This window comes from Microplitis demolitor, chromosome 1, assembly GCF_026212275.2.
Source record: "Microplitis demolitor isolate Queensland-Clemson2020A chromosome 1, iyMicDemo2.1a, whole genome shotgun sequence".
NCBI lineage: Eukaryota > Metazoa > Arthropoda > Insecta > Hymenoptera > Braconidae > Microplitis > Microplitis demolitor.
The window spans coordinates 7495769-7523180 of NC_068545.1; the positions used below are offsets into that span (position 1 = coordinate 7495769).

The 27412-nt window shown below is 31.7% G+C and overlaps 1 protein-coding gene across 5 annotated transcripts in view; it reads left to right on the forward strand.

The window, feature by feature from the left end:
• Positions 1–27412, forward strand: part of LOC103574251 (protein still life, isoforms C/SIF type 2) — a 112476-nt gene that overhangs the window by 44379 nt on the left and 40685 nt on the right. For 4 of the 5 annotated variants that reach the window (XM_053743017.1, XM_053743022.1, XM_053743024.1 and 1 more), the window contains exons 13-14: positions 25133–25278; positions 26375–26642. In XM_053743017.1, coding sequence (XP_053598992.1) covers positions 25133–25278; positions 26375–26642 — 414 coding nt within the window. Of the gene's footprint in view, positions 1–17249; positions 17295–25132; positions 25279–26374; positions 26643–27412 lie in introns of those variants that run through there. The other variant, XM_053743026.1, reaches the window with a different exon arrangement.

The following is a 27412-nucleotide window of genomic DNA, read 5'->3' on the forward strand; positions in this document are numbered from 1 at the left end:
TTTCTTTAAAAAAAACTGAAATATGAAATTTAAAAAATTAAAAAAAAAAAATAGATCCCATCGTTGTCCTATTATGAGCATATCTGTAAAAGTTGAAGAATAGGTGAGAGTTTGCTGTGCAAGATTATGAGGAAAATCCATCAGTACGTGTTTTTAGTAAATCGACAATTTATGCGAAAAAGTTTAAATTTCAATAGAAGCGTGGTTCAAAAAAATTTTTTCACTGATAAGATGTCTAAAAATGAACACTTTTTGTCTCTTTGAAAATTTTTTTGAAACCACTTTTCACGAAATTACAGGCATTTGAAAAAAAAAATCTACATTTTTTGAAATTCGATATTTCGAAAACGGTTGGGGGAAAGAAATTTGAAAAAAATCATGAAGGCTTCTTTCAACCTATACTAAAAGTTGAAAAAGTTACAAAAAAATCTGAGGTGCAAAGGCTAAGTGGTGCCCGATTTGGCGTGGAACGCCCCCTATATTTTTCTCAATTTATCTATAAATTGTCTTATTGAGAAGGTTTGCGTGTTTGAGTTTCCACTATAGTAAATTGGTATGCACTATAAAAAACCAATTTAATTTAGTGGAAACCTAAACATGCAAACCTTCTCAATACGACAATTTATAGATAAATTGAGAAAAATATAGATAGCCCGAACTGGGAATCGAGTTCAGACCATGTCGGAATCGCACCGAGTGCTTTACCAGTTGAGCTATCCGGCACTATACTATATTTCGTTCAATTTGATCTATAACTTATTGAGCCACACCGTCCATCGTATGGTAATACACCAATTTAACATAGTGGAATCCTAAATATGCAAACCTTCTCAATAAGACAATTTATAGATAAATTGAGAAAAATATAGATACCCTGAACCGGGATTCGAACCCAGACCATGTCGTTATCACGCCAAGTGTTCTACCAGTTGAGCTATCCGGCACTATACTAAACTCATATTTATTCACCTTTCAAACCTTCTTTGGACTTGCACAAATAATTCGAGACCAAAATTAGCCAAATCGGTTCAGCTGTTCTCGAGTTTTAGCGAGACTAACTAACAGCAATTGATTTTTATTTATATAGATAGATAGAAAAAACTATTTTAGGGTTTTCCCGGCAGATATTTGAACTTTTCTCACCTTTTAAACCTTGCCTAGATCTCCACGAACATTTCAAGACCAAGATAAGATAAATCCGTTCAGCCGTTCTCGAGTTTTAGCGAGACTAACGAACAGCAATTCATTTTTATATATATAGATTAATTCAATTTTATTCCAAAAAATTAAATTAATAAATAATGAAAAAAATAATTCCACGCAAATATTATTATTACGATGTTGGTGTAAGAACAAACAATTATTTATTTGATGTCTTTAATTTTCTAAAGTTCAGTTTTTTCCAAATAAATGCAATCAACCTTATCATTCCAGTGTGATATTCGGGACAGTGGATAACAAAACATACTTTAAATACAAAGGTCTCGGGATCAAGCCAACAAGTCGGCGGAATTTTTTTGTCCGCGTAATAAAATTTGTGGATACATCATAGAACCATGGTGGGTATGCCGTGGAACCATGATGGGTACACCGTGTAATTACGGTGGGACCAAGATGTGTACTCCGTGTAATTGATGGGTACACGGTGGATTCACTGTGAAATTAAGGTAGGCACACCGTGTAATCCCGGTGGTTACACGGTAGGACCATCGTGAATACACCGTGGATCCACGGTGGGAATACCGTGTATACAAAGTGGTAAAATAGCGCAAACCCACCGAGTAACCACGGTGGATCCACCGAGATTCCACCATGTTTTCATAGTGTTTCCACCGTGATTCAAAACCGTCAGGGTAGGATTATACATAGTGATGTACAGCAATAATATATGACTATGAATACACGGTAGTATATATATGGCGTTATATTGTGATACATTATGAGGATATGTATGTAGTAAAATATATACAGTATTATATAGCAACAATATATCTCATTATATATTTTACGTTTTATGCTTTCACATATCAAAAATTACTTTATTGATACATTATATTTTGAATATATATGGTAATTATACAATCAGAGTTATATCAAGTCAGATGTATCGAAATTATATTGAGTAAACATATATAGTTAGATATATATAATTTTGCCGTTATATATCGTCACATATTCACCATATACTTATCAATATATGGTCGGCAATAAATAGTTTTTTCATGTGGGATGATTCTCATTCTTTTATATAAACTTTTCCTATTGGAGATGGTAAGCATTCTTATCCGAGATGATAATCATTACTATCTCGGAAGGTAAAATTAAAAAAAATTTCAGATATAAGAAACATTACTATCTAAATGGTAACTATTACTATCGGAGATGGTAGCTATTACTATCGGAGATGGTAAGAATTCTTATCCGTGATAATAATCGTTACCATTCCAGAAGGCAAAATTTAAAGATTTTTACTACATAAGAAATATTATTATCTAGATGATAGTTATTACTAGCAGCAATAGTATATTTACTATACGAGTAATATTTTACTATAGCAATATTTTACTATACGAGAAGCGAATAGTTAACATTAAAGCATGATAATGATTATCATATACAGATGGTAATCGTTTCCTATTACAAGATGGTAATAGTTATCATTTTATTTTTAGCGTGTAGATATTGACATGATAAATATGCAGTCAATATAAAAAAAAAGTAAGAGAAGAAAAGAAAAATATTCTCAATAAAAATGGCTGCATGTGTGTTTGTTTACATAAACAGTGCCGGTTTTAACAGCAATGATTTACTATTAAAAGAACAAAAAGGAATACAGTAGTGACTTTCGAAAAGAACCTTCTTTGCATAATTTTGAAGAATGTGAAGAAAAAATTAAGTCATTTCGTCAGGTCATTTTCAAGATATCGGTACCACAGACTTTTCTTGAACTACAGACTACCTGACGTCTACGATACATTTTTTTTTTATTAACCATTTCATTATAATAATTCGTATCGGACAACTTAATGAAACTATGTAGCTTTTTTTTTATTATTATTGGCTATTGTCTCTATTGAACCACGTGCCACTAATTATCTAGCTTTTTCATTAGTGTTTTCTTTTTATATTAATATTATTTATAACTTGTGAGTGAAATATGAAAATAATATAAACAGATTAATGTGAGGAAATCGGGTGATCTTTACAAGTCCGTTATAAAGCACAACCTCTTCTGTTCGCGTTAGAGGCGTGCAAAATGTCACCGTGGAAAAAATTTGCGTTAAAAGAGATAATCGTCCCAATCAGAAAGTTTTCGTCCCACTACCACAACTTTTAACGTATTTCCTATGCTCCCACATCCATTTTAGGACGACGATTTCGTTGGAACTACTATAACTTGAGATACCCAGTGTTATATTCTCCTAAATATAAAAGAAGCCGCGGTTATTATTTGGCAGTGAATAGTCATTTCTTGCCCGTGAAAAGTATTCCACTATTTGAATAAGGGACATAATTTTTACTAGTAAACAGTGAATAAACACTATTTTCACTATTTCAAATTTGAAAGAGTATTATGTTTTAAATACGTGTTCTAAAAAAAAAAAAATATAATGGGATCGTGTGCCAAAGACATCAGAAGGTGTAAAAGTACCAAAAGCTCTTAAAATATTAGCTCTTACTGGGTTTTGGAATTGGGAAGTCACGCTAGCCGAGTTACTGAATGGCGAAAATCAACCCAGCCCGTGCATCAAGCTTAAAGTATATTTTTTATATTTGCCGTGTAAAAATAATCACTTTAAAGTTGACATATACGGGTATTTATTTCTACGTAATTTGAGAACTATAACGGAAAAAATAGGCGCTGCGACAGGACAAAATCCTGTTCTAGCAACAGGATTTTCCTGTTACAGCAACAAGACAAAATTCTATTGCAGCAACAGGATTTTCATATTGTAGCAACAGGATACATCCTGTGAAAGCAACAGAAATTTTCTTGTGGATGCAACATGCAGGATAAAATCCTGTTGTAGCAACGGGATTTTTCTTGTGGAATCAACAGGATAAAAAACTAGTTTCATGCACCAATTTTTATGGTCCGTATAAAAAAGTTTAAAAATTGAAAAAAAAAAAATGTTAATTTACAAAAAAAAAAAAATCTCTGGAGTTATACTTTTAATATAACTGAATGTAAATTTGAATTTTTAACTTTCCGCTAAGAAAATCGACAATTTTCAAAAATTTCGGGAAGTTATTGTTTTCACCCCGGTTTTCAAATATCGAGTTTTCATCAGATGTCGGCATTTTGAGGTCCTAGGAAGCTATTCTGACTATTTTCAGAATGATGTCCAAGTGTATGTATGTATGTGTGCGTGTGTGTGTGCGTGCAAGCGCGTGCGCGCGTGTGTGTGTGTCTAGGTAAACTCTTTGTAAATTTTTAATTAATGAATTGATTTGGATGGTTGAGGTGGCAATCGAAAGAGCTTGTTGGCCATCAACTTCCCCTGAAAATTTCAGATCATTTGATCAAGTAGACTCGAAAATATTTGCAAATTACGAAAAAAAAATAATTTTTTTTTTAGTTTTTTAGTGATTTCTCAAAAACGACTGGAGCGATCGACTTCAAAATCTAATCAGCGGTAGAATTTAATGAAAGGCGTCGATTGCCGCCTTAGCCATCTCAATCGGTTAATTTGTTCGAGGGATATCGTGGGAGAAAGAAATGCTAAAAAACAGTTATTTGCGAATGTCTTTGAAATTACATAACCAAACCATTCTAAAATCTGTTCAGCTCTAGAACTCAATAAAATACGTCGATTGCCGCCTTAACCATCAAAATTGGTTCATTCGTTCGCGAGATATCGTTGGAGAAAGAAATGGTAAAAAACGGGTTTTTCCAAATATCTTCAAAACGGCTAAACCGATCGATTTCAAATTTAAATCAGCTCTAGAATTCAATGAAACACACTGATTGCTAGCTTAAACGTGAAAATCGATTCATTAGTTCAAAAGATATCGGCGTTGAAAAATTAAAAAAATAACATTTTATGTTATTTTTTCCGGTTAAATAATAATATAATGTACTAAAATGTGTTTATGTGTAAAATCATACCAACTCTTCCTCTTTAATAGATGTACAAAAAAGTTCTACCCGTTTTTCAAAGATGGAGTTATCTAACAGCTATTTATAGGTTAGCTATGAATACGTATATGTACATGCACAGCTATTTGTACTCTTTAAATTCATCAAACTTTTAATATATTAATCTTCGATATATATATTTTTTTATTAAGTTAAAAATGGAAGTAAGTAATGAGAATATCCGCCATTGTCTTTTATATGAATTTCATCAAGGAAAAAGTGCTGCTGAAGCTCAAAGAATAATCTGTGCAACTTATGGTGACAGTGTTATTGATGACAGTACTTGTCGAAGATGGTTTCGGAAATTCACAAACGGAGATTTTAATTTAAATGATAAACCACGCTCTGGAAGACCTTCAACAATCAGTGACGAGAAATTGGAAGAATTACTGAATCAAGATTCTGCACAAACACAACAAGAACTTGCGAAAAAGTTAAACGTTACTCAACAAGCTATTTCTGAGAGATTACATGCTTTAGGTAAGATTCAAAAAGAAGGAAAATGGGTACCTCATGAATTAACTCCAGAACAACGAGAGAGACGAGTTGACACCTGCCTGTCGTTGCTTTCACGACATAAAAAAAAAAGTTTTTTGTGGAAACTTGTAACAGGGGACGAAAAGTGGGTTTACTATGAGAATCCTAAACGTCGAAAACATTGGGTAGACCCAGGACAACCAACGACATCAACACCAAAACGTAATGTTTTTGGGAAAAAAATATTGCTTTGTATTTGGTGGGATGAGTGGGGCGTGCTATATTATGAGTTACTCAAACGAGGAGAAACCGTTACTGGAGAACTCTACAGTTGTCAATTAAAAAAATTAGCAGATGAAATCAACAGTAAAAGACGATTTGCGGGACAAAAACCTCGACCAGTGATACTGCAGCATGATAACGCCAGGCCTCATAGAAGTTCAATCGTCCACCACACTATAAATGATTTACAGTGGGAAGTTTTACCGCACCCGGCGTATTCACCAGACCTTGCACCGTATGATTTTCACCTATTCCGTTCATTGCAAAATTACTTGGCTGACAAACACTTACAAAATGAAAACGAAATGCAAAAAACAATAGATGATTTCATTTCGACAAAAGATCAAGCCTTTTATCGCCGTGGGATCCATCAGTTGCCTGAGCGTTGGCAAAGGGTAGTAGATGCTGATGGTGGTTATTTTGATTAAAATTTGTATTTTATTTAAAATTTTTGAACATATTTTTTTTTGACAAAAAACGGGTAGAACTTTTTTGTACACCTAATATGTAGTTTTTTCCGATCATCTCATCATGTCATCTAACTTGTTTTTTAGTTTAAATCATATTATCAAAAAAAAAAATTGGAAAAACGCAATTTTCAATATTTTTCTCGGATATATCATATTTTATTGTTTCTGACATTAGTCAAAACTTATTTAAATCTTGATTTTGATCCTTGACATTGATTTCTGCCTCAATACACTGATTCTATTAAACATAATCGGAAATTAAATTTTAAAAACCGCTTCTTTATTAATGATTTTCGATTCTTAAATTTTCAAACTTCAGCATCAAACGTAATTTGTTAGAGCTTGAAAAGATCATAAAAAAACAACGGCATGTAATAGCATTTTCGAGCTCGAAAATACATCCGCATTATTGTTTTTGAGCTCAAGGAGCTCGAAAACAGCAGGAAGTTTTGGGGCTGGCCCGCAGGGCCAACCGACGCCCAGATTTTTTTTTTCAAATTTTGAAATTTTATTATACGGACCATAAAAATTCGTGCACGAAACTAGTTTCGTATCCTGTTAATTCCACAGGAAAAATTCTGTTGCTACAACAGGATTTTGTCCTGTTGCAGTGCCTATTTTTTTTTTTTCCATGTAGTGTTCAATTTTACGTGTTCAACACTATAGAATTATAATTCATGACTGTTCTGCTAAATTTGAGATTGTGTAGATTATATCTACATTAGGGTGGGTTGAAAAAAAATTTTTTTTTTCGTTTTTCTTAGCATGGGAGTAGAATTTGTACCTTATAAAAAAATAGATATTTTCGTCATAAGGCCGTGAAGTGACGGTTTTCTGACAGCGACGATATTTCGATATGAGCTTAAGGTTTGTGGCGGGAAAGTTCAAAACGAGCGCAATTTTAACCGAGGCGTAGCCGAGGACGGAAATTTACGCTCGTTTTCGAACATTTGCGTCGCTAACATTAAAGCGAATATCGAAAAAAAGTCGTTGTCAAAATCGCTACTGAACGGCCGAATGACATACAATATTTTTTGTTATTATCGCTCCGTAAGTTTTACTTTTGAGGGATAGGAGGCAAATAAGGACATTTTTTTTTTTTTTTTTTTTTTTTTTTTTCATTCAATCACTTGTAGGTGAATACAGATATTTCTTAAACAAATATTTGACTAATTTGTATTACTTGCATTAAAAATATACGCTGATAATTTACTTGTATCGTGTATTTATGGTTAATAAAATGTCGGGATTATTATTTTATTAACATTAGGTCCGCATCGTAACAAACTGCCAGCAGAGAAATAATTAGCGCCACTCAATAGTAACTAACTTTCAACTTTACTCAAATTCATTGGTCAGTACACTAGAATGCGACTTTTTTTCTTTACGATCTCTTTCAATTTCGTCTGGGTGTACACGAAAAGTTAGTAATAAGAAGGAGAGGGTAAAACTTCACGGCCTAGGCCGTGAAAAAAAGACGAAATAGTAGGGTCTCTAAAAAAGAGTCCCTTTACGGACGCCACCCAGCGCTCAAAAGTTAAACCTTTGGAGCGAGTATAACAAAAAAGTTTTTCAAGAAAAAAAAATTTTTTTTACTCAACATTTTGAGGTGGCCCAGTCGTTTTTTAAATAAATAATTGTTTAAACGGACTAGTTCCAACGAGAAAAATTTTTTTTTGTCCAAAATTGTGGAAAACATCTAATAATTGTCGAATTCGAATCTAATAATTGTCGAATTTCAATTCAAAAGAAAATTCTTTTCATTTTTGAATTTTTTGCTTAAAATACAAAAATAATAGGAAAAAAATTTTTTCAACTTCTGACTTTCAATAAGCTTTTAAAGGGACACCCTACAGATTCTAGAACACCATTTATATTTTTTTGACTACCACCCGTTCTCAAGTTATTGATAAGAGAGAAATTAATTAGTAACTCTGAAGTGTTTAATCGAAAATTTTATGAACATTTGTAATAAATTTGAAGAGTTTTGAATATTTTTTTATTTATAACTAATCAATAACAACAAAATTAATTTATGAACAATATCAACACAATATAAACAGTAATAAAAATTTAAAGATATTAAATTGAAAGTACAAAACCCAACTTCTGAACAAGTTGAGAACGGGTGGTAGTAAAAAATATAAAAATGGTGTTCTTGAATCTGTAGGGTGTTCCCTTGAAAGCTAATTGAAAGTCAGAAGTTGGAAAAATTTTTCTCCTTTTATTTTTGTGATTTAAGTAAAAAATCCAAAAATCACAAGCATTTTCTTTTGAATTAATATGAACGTGGAGTTGAAAACAAAAAAAAAATTCGTCAATTATTAGATGTTTTCCACGATTTTGTGAAAAAAAAAATTTTTTCCGTTAGAACCACTCCGTTTGATCAATTATTTATTTAAAAAACGAGTAGGCTACCTCAAAATGTTAAGTAAAAAATTTTTTTTTCTTAAAAAAATTTTTTTTTATAAGGTACAAATTCTACCCGCATGCTAAGAAAAACAAAAAAATCTGGGCGTCGGTTGACCCTGCGGGCCAGCCCCAAAACTTCCCGCTGTTTTCGACCTCAAAGAGCTCGAACACTTTAGTGTAGATATATTTTCGAGCTCTTCGAGCTCGAAAATGCTATCACATGCAATTGTTTTTTTACGATCTTTTCAAGCTCTAACAAGTTACCTGTTATGCTGAAGTTTGAAAATTTAAGAATCGAAAATCATCAATGAAGCGGTTTTTAAAATTTAGTTCCTGATTATGTTCAGTAAAATAAGTGTATTGAGGCAGAAATCGATGTCAGGGATCAAAATCGGGATTTAAAGAAGTTTTGACTCATGTAAGAAACAATAAAGTATGAAATATCCGATAAAAATATTAAAAACTACGTTTTATAGATTTTTTTGTTGATAATATGATTTAAACTAAAAACCAAGTTCGATGACATTATATGATCAAAAGAAACCATGAAAAAGATGAGTTGGTATGATATCAGGCACATTTTGTTACGTTATATTATGATTTATCCGGAAAAAATAACATAAAATGTTATTTTTTTAACTTTTCAACGCCGATATCTTTTGAACTAATCAATCGATTCTGATAGTTGATGTGGCAATCGGCGCGTTTTATTGAATTCTAGAGCTGATTAAAATTTGAAATCGATCGCGTCAGCCGTTTCGAAAATATTAAAAAAAAAACGTTTTTCACCATTTCTTTCTCCCGCGATAACTCTCGAACGAATTATCCGATTTTGATGATTGAGGTGGCAATCGACGCGTTTTATTGAGTACTAGAGCTGATTAGATTTTTAAGTCGATCGTATAAGTCGTTTTTGAGAAATCAATAAAAAACTAAAAAAAAAATTTTTTTTTTTTTCGTAATTCGCAAATATTTTCGAGTCTATTCGATCAAATAATCTGAAATTTTCAGGAAAGTTGATGGCCAACAAGCTCTTTCGATTGCCACCTCAACCATCCAAATCGATTCATTAGTTCAAAAGTTACAAAGAGTTTACATACACACACACACACACACACACACACACACACACACACACACACACACACACACACACACACACACACACACACACACACACACACACACACACATACATACACACACTCGGACATCATTCTGAAAATAGTCAGAATAGCTTCCTAGGACCTCAAAACGTCGACATCTGATGAAAACTCGATTTTTGAAAATCGGGGTGAAAACAATAACTTCCCGAAATTTTTGAAAATCGTCGATTTTCTTAGCGGGAAGTTAAAAAAAAGTTTTTTTCCAACCCTCCCTAATCTACATGATAGATATTATTTCAAGTAAAAATAAAATAAAATTGTATTGCCCTAGAATTAAAATAACGAAGAAAGTATTTATTAAAAACTTTTGAAAGTTATTAAAGAAAATATGCTTGACAATTCAGAACTAATTTCTACTAAATTATATCGTCTTTTATTCATTCGAAGCTATTAAAGAAATGTAACAAAATTTATTTGGTTCAACAATTATTATAAAAAAAATTTACGGTAAAATATTTATCTTCAAAATAAGTGCACTCACAACTCGATTTACCATATGCTATGTTTTTAAAAGATAATACCGGGATGTTAATGTCTCAGTTATTTTTCAAAAATTATTTCCGTCACCCTATATTCATGCGAGGAATTCGCTTCATTTAAATTTATCTACCTCGAAAATTCTATGAATTTTAAATTAATCCTTTAACACCACGATACATTGTGTCCATCGTTATTTCATGAAACTGAATTTAAATTCCCTCTCAATACAATCTATCACTCATGTTGTCAAACGGATGAAAATTAATGTTTTATATTATTTATGGCCTGAGGTATAGTGTCAATCAATATTCAATTGTTATATACATATCCATATATATATATATATATATATATATTAGACTGGGCCAAAAAAGTCGACTATTCTTTTTTTTCTTTCGATACTGTGAAAATATTATTCCTGATGACCAAAAAAAATTATTGTGCAAGTTTGAGCCCTTAATATTGATATTAAGAGGTGTATCGTTACAACTATTGTTTTTTTTTTTACAGAAATTTCATTTTTTACCCAAAACTCGTAAATCATCTATCTGAAAAATTTGAGCAATGTATATTCTTGAAGGAAATTAAATTCCCTACAAAAAATCTCTCTTAGGAAATTGACGTAAAACGAGCCGTTTCCCTGTAACCGAGCCTTAAATATTGATTTGTTTTTTAAATTCTTTGTTTCTATTTTGAATTTTTGCAACTACTAGAAATATTGAAATTTTTTTTAGTCAATATACGTATTTTTGAAGGAAATTTAATGATCTACAAAAAAGGTCTCTTAACATTTTTTGCTAAATTCACTCCTTCGAAAGTTATTCAGGTCATTTAAGTCGTTTTGACTCAACTTCAACCTTGAAAATAGTCGATTTTTTTGGCCCAGTCTAATATATATATATATATATATATATATATATATATATATATATATATATATATATATATATATATATATATATATATATATATATATATATATATATATATATATATATATATATATATTAGGGTGCTTCGTTTCCGGCGAAAGTATTTTTTTTGTTGCTCATCAAGCAAAATATTGTTTTTTATGCTAAAACAAAAATTCCTGCCAATTTTGAGCTCTTAATTCCATTCCTAAGTACTTTCCATTTGATTTCCAAAATTTCCCATTTTAAATACACGTAAATTAAATTACTTTTTTTTTTAACTTTCTAATACTCAGCTGCGTTTTATGATATCGACGCCGGTTTGGTTGCAAATTGTAGGGCATTTGGTGTTCTTCAAAAGTGCCCACAGTAACGTAGCTGTAATTCCAGCTTTTTCACTGATGTCTGCTTAGGAAGTCACTTTTCGTATCAAATTGACCTTTATTGGCTTGCAGAACGTAAACCAATGAATGCACACCAATAATGTAAATAGGAATTTTATAGGAAATTTTATTCCCTTCAAAAAAAGCCCTATGAGTCAAGTAGATAAAGTCCATAGTTTCCGAGTTATAGGAGTTTCAATAATTTATAAAATATAATATTAAAAAAAAAATGACAATTGCTATTTTATTTTTTAAATTATTGAAAATTATTGAAAAATATAATATTAAAAAAAAAATGACAATTGCTATTTTATTTTTTATATATATATATATATAAGTATATACATAGTCATTTATTTTTACACCTGTTTTTATTTATAAAATTTAAAGGAAGATATTTTATTACGACTATAAGTAAGCATTTGTCATTAAACTTAAAACAAAAATTCATAAGCAGAATTTTTTGAATATTTTACTCAAGATAAATTTACTGAATAGTAGAAACGAATTTGAATTAATGAAAGTTACATACATAAAGTTATATCTTGATAAAAAATTTATATATAAATGTCAGGATAAATTTTATAGTAAATTTCATACACTCGATATACTACTTCGTATATGAGCTACCAGTAATTCAGCCTTGTATATCTATTTTTATTTTTCAAAGGACAAATATCGATAACCTACTGACCCTGTACTAGAGTATAGAAAATTAACAAGCATACAAAGTTGTAATAGTGGAAAATCTTATCGTCTTTTAAATTTATTTTTTTCTTCATTTATCTATTATAGTCTTTTTTATACTTTTTAAAAACTCGTGTCGCACAAGATATAAAGCACATATTTTAAGCTTATTTGATATATTCTTTTTCTCATGTTTGCCTCAAAAGTATGAGTTTTGATTATAAGATATCAAAGAGCCAAGAGTATGAGGTAAAACGAAAAATAGAATTTACATATAAAATTTTATCTTAAAAGTATGCAAGCGCGAATGCATATAGCAATAGCTGTTCGCCCTTAATGCAGTTGTAATGACGTACACATTTATTTTTTTGTTAAAAAAAAATCCCACTTATGAATAAAAAATTTTATTATCAAAGCAAACTAATTATCTAAGAAAAAAACATCAACTCTAGTAATAAAAATCTTAAAAACTTGAATGGAGTTAATTAAAAATTTCTAAAGCTCAAAAATATAATAAAAAAATCCTCCATTAGTCAAAATAAATGTTGAGAATTTTGTTAAATATTTCAGTGAATACACATAAAGAAAGTTCTACTAAAATTTACAATGTTAACATCGTAATCGTGGACTATACTTTTATTAATAACAACTTTCAAATGGCTTATTTTAAAATTTACTATGTAGGTTACATTTTTTACTATTTAACATGGTAATTTTAGCAAAAACTTTTTGGATTAAACACTATTTCAAAAATTACAATGTTAACATCGAAAAAAGAATAAAGAGAATCTATTGGATTATACGAGATTTTCTAAACAGAGAGACGTTCTTGTGACTTATGAATGTTATGTTTATTTATATCGCCTCTATGGATCTTAAAAACTTCTTAGATTTGTGGGACCTTCTGTGGCCAAGTGATCCGAAAGGTTGGTCAGTTCGCACTCATCGAAAGGTATCGTGTTTGAATCCAACACCCGAGCGGTTATTATTTTATATTTTTATTTAAAATTCCTATTACGTCAAATTTTACGATGATCCCACCGTAATTTATACTAAAGAGCTTAAAATTTTGTATTATTTGTCTGAAGTATCATTTCTTAAATGAAATTTCCAACTCTACAACGCAAAAATTATGATTTTAAAGGTATAGACCACCACTACAATAATCAATAGGAAAACTTACGATGTTAGTAATGTAAATTTGACTGAAATTTTTTCCGTGTATGTCATTCAGTAATTTTACTCATTATTTTGTTTTTCTCTAAACTGTATAATATAGGACATTATCAATAGCACCATCTGCAAGATAAAAAGCATGAAAAAAGAAAAAAAATCCACAAATAGAGACGTTTACAATGAAAATAAAGAAGGAATAATAAATATACAAATCGCCGGGGTTGCCAACAGTAAATTGGCGCGTTGCGGTACCAACAGTATGGTGGGGTTGAAAATATAAAATTAGTGCGCATGCCCAATAATTTTATCATTGAGCTGGAATACCGGGCTTACGGGTATGTGTGTTAAATTTCCACACATCTATTGGTCTCTATTTATATATCTCTTTACAACTACAACCAGCTTTATATTATATTGCCCTATCCAACGAAAACTATTACTATACACATATATATATATATATATATATATATATATATATATATATATATATATATTTATATACATATATATATCCCCTCATCACCTACATACCCACCTTCCATCCAACCAACCTACCTACCATCGCTGGCACAACGTTACCGTCACTGCAACGTTATTGATTCTCTCATAAGGAGGTGGTGTAACACTGACTAGAATCAAGCTCTATCTATTACCACAGCTGCTTTCTCTTCCAGCAGTAGCTCAGTCCAGACTCCAATCCAGAGCTAAACACGTACATACCAAACCGCTCGTATCTATTATAACTTAAGTTAACAGAACAAAGTAGGTACTACTTAATAAGCAAGCGCCGTTGGTACCATGTCTATAGTCTATTATAAATACTGGTTAGCTTTCGCTTGTGAGAATTCACTTATAAATTTAAATCGCAGCTCGTACTGACGTGCGTACTGTGCCTTCGGGATGTTTAACAATCTTCACTGTTAATTAGCATAACTTTTCAATTAATTCGACTTGACATTAAAATAACTATTTTATCAGACTCTATGCATTGATACATTTTATTAGATTTGGAAAAACAATATTTCACATCATGTTCATGTTGAATTTTATTTTTATGTGGCACTGAATTATTTTGTGCAGTTTATCTAATAGTATTATTTTATATTTAAAATTACAAGTCATTTTTGAATTTATTCCGAGTGACTGACAGTTGATTGATAAATAATAATAATAATAATAATTAGTGGAGATGATTTAAGTTGACGACAACCCTGCTTTGACATTTGGTGACAGAAGAACACTAGCTCTCCGCTTCGCGTTTGAGGTGCGCAATATTTTATAGATATATTGAGGTGTCGTAAGAGGATATAGTTTGAAACGATGAAGACTTTTTGATGTTCTGAGATCGTAGGTCAGTAAATTGGTGGAAACATTGTCACGCGGTCGACGTCCAGATATATTTTGCTGCGTGTGGACGTCGACCGTTAAAGATCCAGAGGGCGACCGCGGCCAGAGTTGCGCAGTTGTCAATGTTCTCGGGGATTTATTGAAGAAATTTTAGTTGAAGAAATACTTGATACTTGACAAATATACATGTATTTATAATGATAAAATTAAAATACTTTTACTGTGATGAATAAATGTGATTGTAAGGTGGTTTTAAAATTATTTTAATAAAAATAGAGTAATAATAATAATAATAATAATAATAATAATAATAATAATAATAATAATAATAATAATAATAATAATAATAATAATAATAATAATAATAATAATTAGTGTTATTACTATAAATTAATAAAACAAAAAAAAAATATAGTTTAATGGAAAATAAGAGCGACATCTGTGAGCTGAATAAGAATGAATAAAAATGTTTTAATCGCGCGATAACCAGGTACCTGGATTTAAAATAAACCTTCGAGTATTTTAATTAAATGAGAGAATTAAAATTTTAATATAATTAAATTGGTAATGTCTAATAGAAAAAGAAGATGAAGATGAATAATTAAAAGTAAATTAAAAATCAGTGAGTTTTAAATCAATATATGAACTAGACTTTGATTATTTTTAAGTGTGATTATTTGTACGAGTGCATCATATCGATTTCCGGTTGTAACGATTGGTTTACTTAAACTATTAGCCAATGTTTTCCGGTTTGCAATAAACTTTCAAGCACATTCACGCTCGAAAATATTTTATAGCTGTTCTGTTTATATACATATATGTACAAAAGAATATACTAAATACTCAAAGAGGACTTTAAAAAAATAAAAAAATTATATGGAGTAAATATTTAAAAAAAAAAATATTTTTGTATGTAAAGTCTTTCGACTGTTTAAAAAGACACTATTCTATTTACAAAATATTGTTGACAACTTATTTATTTAAATAATAAAATTAAATAAATACGTCCTTGTAAATTCAAAATTAAATTTATAATCATAATTAAATAAGTAAAAAGTTTAAATAATAAATAATGAAATAAAGTATAGTTAGAATTTAAATTAAAAAAATGTAAGATGCGCAGAGCTTATAAAATATTTACACTCTATGTAATGTACACATTGGTAATATGTGGTATTAAATTTGCAATAAAAGAATTTTCAACATTAATGTCCATTATTATGAGACACAAAGAATTCGATGATTAAAAAACATATTTTGACAATCGTTTGAAGGATTTTTTAAATATAAAATATAAAGAGAAAGAAATCTAAGACTTGTCTTATTAAAATTAAATACGTCATCTCTTTAAGAGCATTACAGTAGTGGTGAAAAGAACAAGAACAGGAAAGAAAAAAAATAAGAATAAGAAATATAAAAAAAAAGAAAACTTGGTGGTTTATCAGTATTTTTTTCTATCTCTTCTCTGTTATCTTTCTTCTTCATCACTTACATCCACACATCACTTAAAATTCTACAACCATAACAAGTAGTCAGAGAAAACAGTTGGCAGCAACTCGAAAACAATAATGAAAGCCACCCTCGATGAGAAATCCATCCAGTTTCGTCATCGGACAATTGCTAGAATGTGGGACAGTGACAGATGAAAAAGGAAAGTAAAGTAAAGCAAGAGAACATCATAGCAGTAACAACAACTATCCATCTCTGTTATTTAAGGGTTGATTTTAAAATAATGGCGAATTGTAGTATTACTACTGCTAACGCTGCATTTTTCTATATTTGTGTTTTTATATATTACTCACTGATATAGATTATTATTGTTATTATTATACGTGTCTGAGTGAAGCATGGTAGATCAGGGATGGTCACTTGGGTGTGCATCTAGTTTTCCAGATCTGCTAGCAGTGAGCAGTGATAGCAGCGTTACCGAGGGATATACTGATCTTAAAACATTACACAAAAGACAGTGCAAAAAGTTGATATGTCTGTGTAAACGGCACACAATAAGTGTTATTAATATTAATGACACTAAAAAACTTTATTGGTACAATTGTAAAAGTGTTGAGGAAAAAGTTAATCAAGTTGGGGTTGAGGGTTACTATTGTAAGTTATTGAAAATAATAAATGGTGCGCTTAGTACATGGGCACATCGTTATATTGACGGTTTAAGTTACGCTAAAAAAGGAATAATGTACAAAATGAATGGCTCGTCGAAAAAAAGTTTAAAGCTACTCAAAGAGAGTTGCTATTGTCATTATCATCCTCATCTCACTGCTGATGATTGTAATGCTGAGTTTTTAAAAAAGGTTGTCTGTTTTAACCCGGAGATAAGGTTCACTAATGGTTTCATCGGAAAGAAGGTACATATAGATATTTTAAGAAAAATTTTAAAGAAATGAAATATTGTGTAAAATTTTTTTTTTTTAAAAAACCAAATAGTTGGACCGTTGCGGTATACTTTAAATTTAAATGGCAGAGGTTATTCATTTCTTAAATTATTTTTTTTTTATTTTCTAGTTAACGCTGACATTTCATAAAACTCTACACAAAAAAAAACTATATAGTACTGGTTACTGTTCTACGCAGTGATCGACGAACAGTACAGGGAAAAATACGTTTTAACATGACTGATTCATAATAGAACATGAGTGAGTCATAGCTTCACACGTACTATTATTTTTTAAACAGTAACCAGTGCTGCGTTACACAGTACATGAAACAGTTGACTAGTTACTGTCAAAATAGTCACCATTAACATTCAGAACAGTACTCAGTCCTGTTCTGACATGAACGGTTACGATACATTCATATGTGTCTTTACTATTCTTGACAGTTGAAGTCTATAATTCAAAACTGTCAAGTATAGATTATTATATGGTTCATTTTAAGTAACATGCGCTTCAATAAAAAAATTTTATGTAAGCAATATTTTTGATTCTTCTTAATACAGTAAAAAAATTATCCATCATGAATAATTTCATCATTGTAAAAAATGATATGAAATTGAAATTTATTATTGATGATTTTATGACAATATTTAAATAGATATATTGGAGAATATAATTTATTTTTATTTTTTTTTAACTTGCCGCCAAGAAAATCGATGATTTTCAAAAAAATTTGGGAAGTTATTGTTTTCACCCCGATTTTCAAAAATCGAGTTTTCATCAGACGTCGACGTTTTGAGGTCGTAAAAAACTATTCTGACTACTTTCAGAATGATGTCCAACTGTCTGCATGTGTCTGCATGTGTGTGTGTGTTTTATAGAGGGTTTGGGAAGACCGTTGTCGTCTTCGACAGGCCTGCTGTTCGGACCTGGATCTGTTGGGCTCTGTACCCTGTGTACTTGTGATGTTAGTGTGTGGTGGTATGTGCCGTACCATACCGACTAAACCCAATTCCTCCGCCTCCGGCCTCTGAATCCCCACGGAAACCGCCGTTAGGCATTCCTTCGCAGAGAGAGGATCTAGCTTTCGCTCTTCCTTCTGGTAGTTGAAGTCCCTGCTTCTGTTCTTCTAGTCACTGTTGATATTGTTTTCGGCACGTTTTCTTTCTGAGGAACGGAGGTCTTGTAGCACCTTTGTTGCGAAAGTACTGGCCGCGTCGCAAGCTATCCTTGATGAAAGCATCACGTCAACTATGGTCTCTGATTCGATCTTTTGTTGGAGGACGACCTCCAGGTCATCACGCTTCGAGTTAAAACGGGGACATACGAAGAACACATGCTCCGCGTCTTCAGAAACTCCTTGACAGGACGGGCACTCCGGCGAATCATCGCGTTTGAAGCGATGAAGATACGCTCGAAAGCAGCTGTGTCCCGACTACATCTGCGTAAGGTAGTAGTTAACCTCAACGTGATTTCGGTTCAGCAAGACGTCGATCCGGGATATGAGACGATGTGTCCACCTAGCATTTACCGTGGCATTCCTTTGGAGCTGTCATCGACTTATTCTATTCCACCGTTCTTCTGTTCTAAGTTCTTCAGCGCACAATGTAGTTGACCTCTATCGATGATAACGGGCCCGTCTTTTCTTAGCTAGAACTCTAAGGAGCAGAGTTTCGGAAATGGCACAAACTGCTTCCTCTGATGTTGTGCGAAAGGCGCTAGCAACTCTCAGAGCGCTCTGTCGATAAATCGGACCCGCTTTCCTCCATGATTCTTGGATCTCTAGTGCGTCAGCCCAAATGGATATTCCATATGTGAGCACTGATGTTACTACTGATGACAGCAGTAATCTTCTGTTCTGCTTCGATCCACCAACATTAGGCATGAGTCGTGCTAGGCTCGCTCTAAGTACTGATGCTTTTTAATTCACATGTTCGACTTGTTGCTTGAAGTTGAGTCGTGCATTAATCATCACTCCCAGGTACCGAACGTACGGTTGTACGTTCGGTTTTATGATTAGCTAATTGCAAGATGTGTGTGTACGTGTGTATGCATGTGTGCACACGCGTGCACGTGTCTACACACATGTGTATGTGCGTGTGTGTGCACGTGTGTGTGGGTAAACTCTTTGTAACTTTTTAACTAATGAAACGATTCGGATGATTAAGGCGGCAATGAAAAGAGTTTGTTGGCCATCAACTTTCCTGAAAATTTCAAATCATTTGATCAAGTAGACTCAAAAATATTGGTGAATTACAAAAAGAAAAAAATTTTTTTTTAGTTTTTTATTAATTTCTCAGAAACAAATTGAACGATCGACTTCAAAATCTAATCAGCTCTAGAACTTAATAAAACGCGTCGAATGCCGCCTTAGCCATCTCAATCAGTTAATTTATTCGAGAGATATCGCGGGAGAAAAAAATGGTAAAAAACGGTTTTTTTCGTAAACAATGGCCTATAAAAGTATATTCGAGCTCGAAAATGTATTTACAACGATGTTTTCGAGCTCAAGGAACTCAAAAACAGCAGAAAGTTTTGGGGCTGCCCCGTAGGGTCAACCAATAGACCGATTTTTAACTTCCCGCTAAGAAAATTATTAATTTTCAAAAATTTGGGAAGTTATTGGTTTTACTCCGATTTTATAAAAAAAAAGTTTTCATCAGATGTCGACGTTTTGAGGTCCTAGGAAGCTATTCTGACTAATTTTAGAAGGATGCTTAAGTGTGTGTGTGTGTGTGTGTGTATGTATGTAAACTCTTAATATCTTTTCAATGAACTGATCGATTAAAATATTTGAGGTGGCAATCAAAAGAGTTTGTTGGCCGTCAACTTTTCTGAAAATTTCAAATTGGTCGATCAAATAGACTCTAAGATATGGAAGAATAACAGAGAAAAAATTTTTTTTTCCAATTTTTTTCAACTTTCAACGTAAACCGTTTTTATTTTCACGACGGAGACGTGAAACAAACCCGGAGTCGTATGTGGTCACCCAAGTGTATTAAAAAAAATCTGAGCGTCGGTTGACCCTGCGGGCCAGCCCCAAAACTTCCCGCTGTTTTCGACCTCAAAGAGCGATTTTTTTGTTGATAATATGATTTAAACTAAAAACCAAGTTCGATGACATTATATGATCAAAAGAAACCATGAAAAAGATGAGTTGGTATGATATCAGGCACATTTTAGTACGTTATATTATGATTTATCCGGAAAAAATAACATAAAATGTTATTTTTTTAACTTTTCAACGCCGATATCTTTTGAACTAATCAATCGATTCTGATAGTTCATGTGGCAATCGGCGCGTTTTATTGAATTCTAGAGCTGATTAAAATTTGAAATCGATCGCGTCAGCCGTTTCGAAAATATTAAAAAAAAACTGTTTTTCACCATTTCTTTCTCCCGCGATAACTCTCGAACGAATTATCCGATTTTGATGTTTGAGGTTGCAATCGACGCGTTTTATTGAGTACTAGAGCTGATTAGATTTTTAAGTCGATCGTATAAGTCGTTTTTGAGAAATCAATAAAAAACTAAAAAAAAAATTTTTTTTTTTTTCGTAATTCGCAAATATTTTCGAGTCTATTCGATCAAATAATCTGAAATTTTCAGGAAAGTTGATGGCCAACAAGCTCTTTCGATTGCCACCCCAACCATCCAAATCGATTCATTAGTTCAAAAGTTACAAAGAGTTTACACACACACACACACACACACACACACACACACACACACACACACACACACACACACACACACACACACACATACACACACACACACACATACACACATACATACACACACTCGGACATCATTCTGAAAATAGTCAGAATAGCTTCCTAGGACCTCAAAACGTCGACATCTGATGAAAACTTGATTTTTAAAAATTGGAGTAAAACCAATAACTTCCCAAATTTTTGAAAATCGTCGATTTTCTTAGCGGGAAGTTAAAAAATTATAAATAACGATAATAATTATAACTAAAAATAATAAATAATTATAAACAAATTAAAGGTGTGTTTGGACCAGCTCCTCCGGCTGGGTTAGTGCACGAGGGCATCAGCCCGTTTTTACAAAACGGACAAAACCAATAACAATAAGGGGAGAGATCACGGGACAAAATCTTGAGCGAGAATGTATGCACCAAGCGGAATGACAACCAAACAAATATATAATGAATAAAAAATAATAATAAGGAATAATTACTACTAAACATATCCAGGAAACAAACAAATAAATATTGGCTATCACTGGGTTCCTTTTAAGAAATTATTCAATTCAAAATATATTTAAATAAACTCAACAAATGGTTACAATAATAATCAATTCAGTTCAAATAATATTATTAAATTATCCACTGGGGAAACCAAATTACAAATTACAAATTTTTACCCAATATAATTAATATAGATTGTAAATAAATAAAAAATACTAATCTTTTTCTTTATTTTATATTATTTACTCTGGGGAGAGAACGACGCGGGTACTCAATATATATTTGGCAACACTAGGTTGCATACCATTAAATTATTAAATAAATTTTACCCAGAGAAATAATATTTAAAGTACTGTTGTAAGACAAGGAGCTACATACGCTATCCTTGTCTAATCTCTTAAGGAATTTACTCGACACGTCTTAGTACACATGCACCCAAATGCCGTGACGGACGCCGAATATATTCAACTTATTATAACAATAACTCAGGTTCAACTATTTATCAATTATTTATCGCGATCAACTCTACTCAAGGACCAGCGATAGCCGATGCAACAAATGATACAATTGACTTACCAGCGTTGATAACAATTTACTTCTGGAACTTTTGGATAATAAATATCACATGAACTATATTTTTACTTTAGTATAACAAAATACTAATTATCCAAATTAAATGAACTTTAACTATTTAATAACTTTATTACGGCAACTGGGCCAGAACAATTTACGCAAAAATGATCACGGACAACAACACGTCCTACCTTTACATAATCCCGGTCCTCTCTCCTTATTTTTCGTTGATTTTTCCGAGAGAGGGGTATCACTCCCGTGTTATACCCTCTCATGACCTCAGACCCGAAATTTTCAATTAAAATAAAATATTTAAAGTCATGAAACGACCTGAGTTATTTTATAATAATAAATTAAATAATATTTCCTATTTATCAACATAAACATAATAATTATTAACCCTTTAAACGATAACATAATAATTATTTCAGTGCACCACGTGACTGGAGAAAAATATTTAATTTTATTCCCACTATATCGACTTACTCTCCCTTCGGTCGATATTTTTATGTATGCTCTACACACACGCGTGGTACTGACTGAAATGAAAATATCGATTAAGTACATAAATTCAAAATAATTATCAAAACATTTATATAAACATAATAAACAATAATATCAATAAATTCATAATTAAATCATAATAAAATAATCTATCAAAATAATATAAATATTTAAATAATAATAAATTATAATAAATAAATGCACTTGATTTGAGCTAGGAGGTGTTATTAAATTCACGGCGAGATGGAAAGGCTCGCGCAGAGATTCACGTTTGAAACGCTACGTGACAATTTTTTCAGAAATGGCTCGATCAATCAATTCCAAAATCTCATCAGCACAAGAATTCAATAAAACGCGTCGATGGCCGCCTCAACCATCTCAATCGGTTTATTCATTCAAGAGAAATCGATCGAGAAAGAAATGGTGAAAACCGGTTTTCTTCGATTATCTTCGAAGCGACTCATCCGATCAATTCCAAAATTTGATCAGCTCTAGAACTCAATAAAACGCATCGATTGGTACCTCAATCATCTCAATCGGTTAATTCGTTCGTAAGATATAGTGGGAGAAAGAAATGCTAAAAAACGGTTTTTTCCGAAAACAATGGCATTTAACAGTAGTTTCGGGCTCGAAGAGCTCAAAAATTTATTCACAACAATGTTTCCAAGCTCAAGGAGCGGAAAGTTTTAGAGCTGTCCCGCAAGGTCAACCGATAGACAGTTTTTTTTATAACAAAGTATTAGTTTAATTATCAGTTTGTAAAACGCATGAAAGCAAAGTAACAGAAAACTATTCAACTATAGAGAAAGGTTAGAATCGACCTCTACTGTCAAGAATAGTAAAGACACATATGAATGCAGTAGCCGTTCATGTCAGAACAGGACTGAGTACTGTTCTAGATGTTAATGGTGACTATTTTGACAGTAACCAGTCATATGTTTCATCTGCTGTGTAGCACAGCACTGGTTACTGTTTAAAAAGTAATAGTACGTCTTAAGCTATGACTCACTCATGTTCTAATATGAATCAGTCATGTTAAAATGTATTTTTCCCTGAACTGTTCATCGATCACTGTGCAGAACAATAAGCAGTACAATCTAGTTTTTTCCGTGATATATTATTAGACATAGTTTTATTTCACAGAAAATAATGGATAGATAATAATACAGGGTGGTCATAAACCAGGGGTGTCGGGAATTATTATGCAAACGGGAAATATTATGGAAATCTCAGGGAATTTAAAAAAGTATCCCGGAATTTAATTAGGTCAGTTGAAAATTTAAAAATTTCTCAATAATACATTAGTTACAAAAATGAAGAGATTTTGAGAAAATTCTAAATTTTTGAGTGATTTTTAACAGGCTATAACTCGAACGAAATTGGTCATACAACAAAAACAAAGAAGGCGAATTGTAGCTTCAAGTGTCTAGTTTTCTAATCTAGTCTTAAAATTTTTCTATATTCTTAAAGGAAATTGAATTCCCTATAAAAAATCTTTCTTAGTAAATTGACGTAAAACGAACCGTTTTCTTATAACCGTGCCTTAAACATTGATTTGTTATTTAAATTCTTTGTTTCTATTTCGGATTTTTGTAACTACTAGAATTATTTAAATTTTTTTCAGTCGAGATACATACTTTTGAAGGAAATTTAATGTTCTACAAAAGAGGTCTCAAAACATTTTTTGCTAAATTGACTCCTTGGAATGTTATTCAAGGTTGAAGTTGAGTCAAAACGACTTCAATAACCTGAGTAACTTTCGAAGGGATGAATTTAGCTAAAATACTCATGAAACAGAGCGGCTGAGGCAGCCATTCGGCAAGCGCGTGGCTCGGGCGATCACCAAAGTTAAGTAGCATCGAGCAGAATCACTACTTGGCTGGGTGACCGTTTAGCCACGCGTCGGGTTCGAACGAAGGTCTCTGATTGTTAAGCGCAGGATGAAGATCCAGTGATCGGTAAAATGGGAATTTTATCGATCACTGGAGCTTCACCCAAACCGAAACTGTACTGGCGAGGTTTTCTCTGTGGTTTTCCTAGCCACTGCACCTCCATGGCACAAAGGAGGTTGCAGGGCATTATCGTAATGATGCAGTACAGTATAAGCACAAGTCGGGCCACAGCCGCAAAAATTAAAGAGAATAAGAGCATAGGGCGTATGTAAAGGGGAAAAAAGAGCTTAGGGCGTTAAAAGGTAAACATTGTGAAAAACTGCAGAAGTTGTACAATTAAAGGCCTCTATTATTATTATTACTCATGAAACAGATCGTTAATTGATTTATTTTTTTTCTTATGAATAATTTAAATTTAATAACTAGTTTTGCAGATGTAATTAGATAAATAATTAATTTGCGATTTGTAATATTTGTTGAATAATTACTTAATTTGATTTAATTCAAAAGTTTCAAATCTAACTGAGATTTCAAACTTTCAGAATAAAAAATTGAAAAAAAAAAAAAATTATTATTAAAATAAATGAGTAATTAATTAATAAAAATAAAATTTTTTTTCTGTTCAGATGTCAGATGATGACCGTATGTCATTAACAACTGCAGTAAGTGATGACGATGATGGTGAGAGTGTTATGAATTCACCTTACCGTGGTAAACAAACTGGTACTGCAGCTGCTTCATTTAATTGCACTGGAGCTGTACGGAAAGCAGGGTATGTCACCTAATTTACAGTAATTGACATATTATATCATTTTTTCACACTAAATTTAACAAACTTATTCTTTCTATAAAAAATGACATTTAATTTATATCGTTTTAATTAATTCCTCTTAGTTATAAATTAGAATTATTCTATTCAACGCATGACTTATTATCACGTCTTATCATATCTGCAAAGCAAACCCTAAATGACTGTTCACCGATCGGTGGTTAATAATTTGTCAAAAAGAAAATCGCGTTATGTGCTCCTCAATAGCGTTTGATTATGGGGGTCATAAATGAACACATTTGAATCCATGATCACATTCTTTTCAAGTCATTATCGACCGTTCTCAGAAATAAACTCTACTACTACTACTATTTTTTATTAATTAAAATCAATAAAAAATGAGTGGTGAGAGTAGTCAAGAACTATATAGTATCATATATAACCCCAACTGGTATAGGGTTTACTTTGCTGATATCATAATTCGCAAAAATTAGACACTTGTTGAATAAAGCAGAGAGCGGCAAAAAAAAATTCTCATTTACCATTTTTTAATTATATCAGTCAAACTCATATTAATTAAGAAATTTTTGATTGATCGAAAATAAAAAAAATTGTGATTGTTTATTTTTAGTTATTTTGTCAATTAAAAATTACTAGAATTTAATTTTAAATGACTTGAAAAATGAATTATTTTGTCAAAATAATTTTCATTGATAAAGTAATTAATAAAATTATTTGAAAACAACAGCATTGTTGAAGTAATTATTATTGAAAATGAAAATTATTTCAATTACCTATTATTCATTATTTGAAAAAATACAATTGTTTTACAAGAAAATACCAAAAATGAAAAAATTGTTAACTATTTTTCATTACAATTTAAAATTTTCATAATTGTGATAATTTACATTGTTTAAATTTTAATAGAAATACTGTAGTTTACGGTAAATTACGCTAAAATCCGATAAATTACCGTAATTCGTACCCGCCAGGGTGTTTAGTGTGCACCGAAAACGAGTGCTAAGAACATAGTTTACTGTATATAGACTCACCTAGCCCACACGTTATGTAATCTACAATTTTGTTTTGTTCGCTTTAGCTATCTCAGTGTTAAAAAATGGTTACTACGTAAAAAACATCAAATTGAATTGGCGAGAAAGCGTGGTTGGAAGGGTTACTGGGTATGTCTAAAGGGTACAACACTATTGTTTTATCCATGCGAGTCACAAGAAAGCCGAGCTGTTGAGACAGCTCCAAAGCATCTTATTATAGTGGATGGTGCTATCATGCAACCGATTCCAGAGCATCCCAAGCGAGATTATATATTTTGTTTAAGTACAGCATTCGGTGACGCTTACTTATTTCAGGTACAATAAAAACAATATATATATATATATATATATATATATATATATATATATATATATATATATATATACATATATATATATTTCCATTATATATTCTCTTTGTTAAAAAAATCCATACTAAAGTATTTCATTTTTTTTTAAATACAAAAATTAATTTCAGTATTTCAGAGTTTCAAATTACCCGACTAGAAATTTTAGTTAGGCAGTCATTAGGCCCGAATAAGGCATGCCAAATTCCAGACTTGCACCAAATGAGGCAACCAAACTAGTAGTACCAGTCAGAAATTCCAATGTCAGTCGCAAAAAAAAGCACCCTAAAGTATATGTATGATGATGACACATGGACCGTTATTTTTAGTTGTTAACTGACTCGTGTACCTCAATTATTTGCCTAATAACTGGTCAACTAATAGACATCGCGTGTTAAAATGTGTAATTTGTCGCGTCAAATCATCAACTTATAATCTTTATCAGACTCAAAGTTTAATAGACACCGATCAATATTAGGTTTCATCCCAGATGTGTTGGTGGAGTCGTCAGTGAGGCACCTCCAATACATCCTGCCTCATACCTAACACTGAAGTAGCCATAAAATTATAAATGGGTTAGACCTATACGTCACCGTTCTTCTTACGGTATTAAATAAAATTAATTAGTAAATATTTAATGGTTATTTAGTCTATTACAAGATGGTAATATTAAAGATGGATAAAAGCCCCCGGGATCAACCTTCAGGGAATAAAGTGTCTGGGAGATATTCTGTCCGC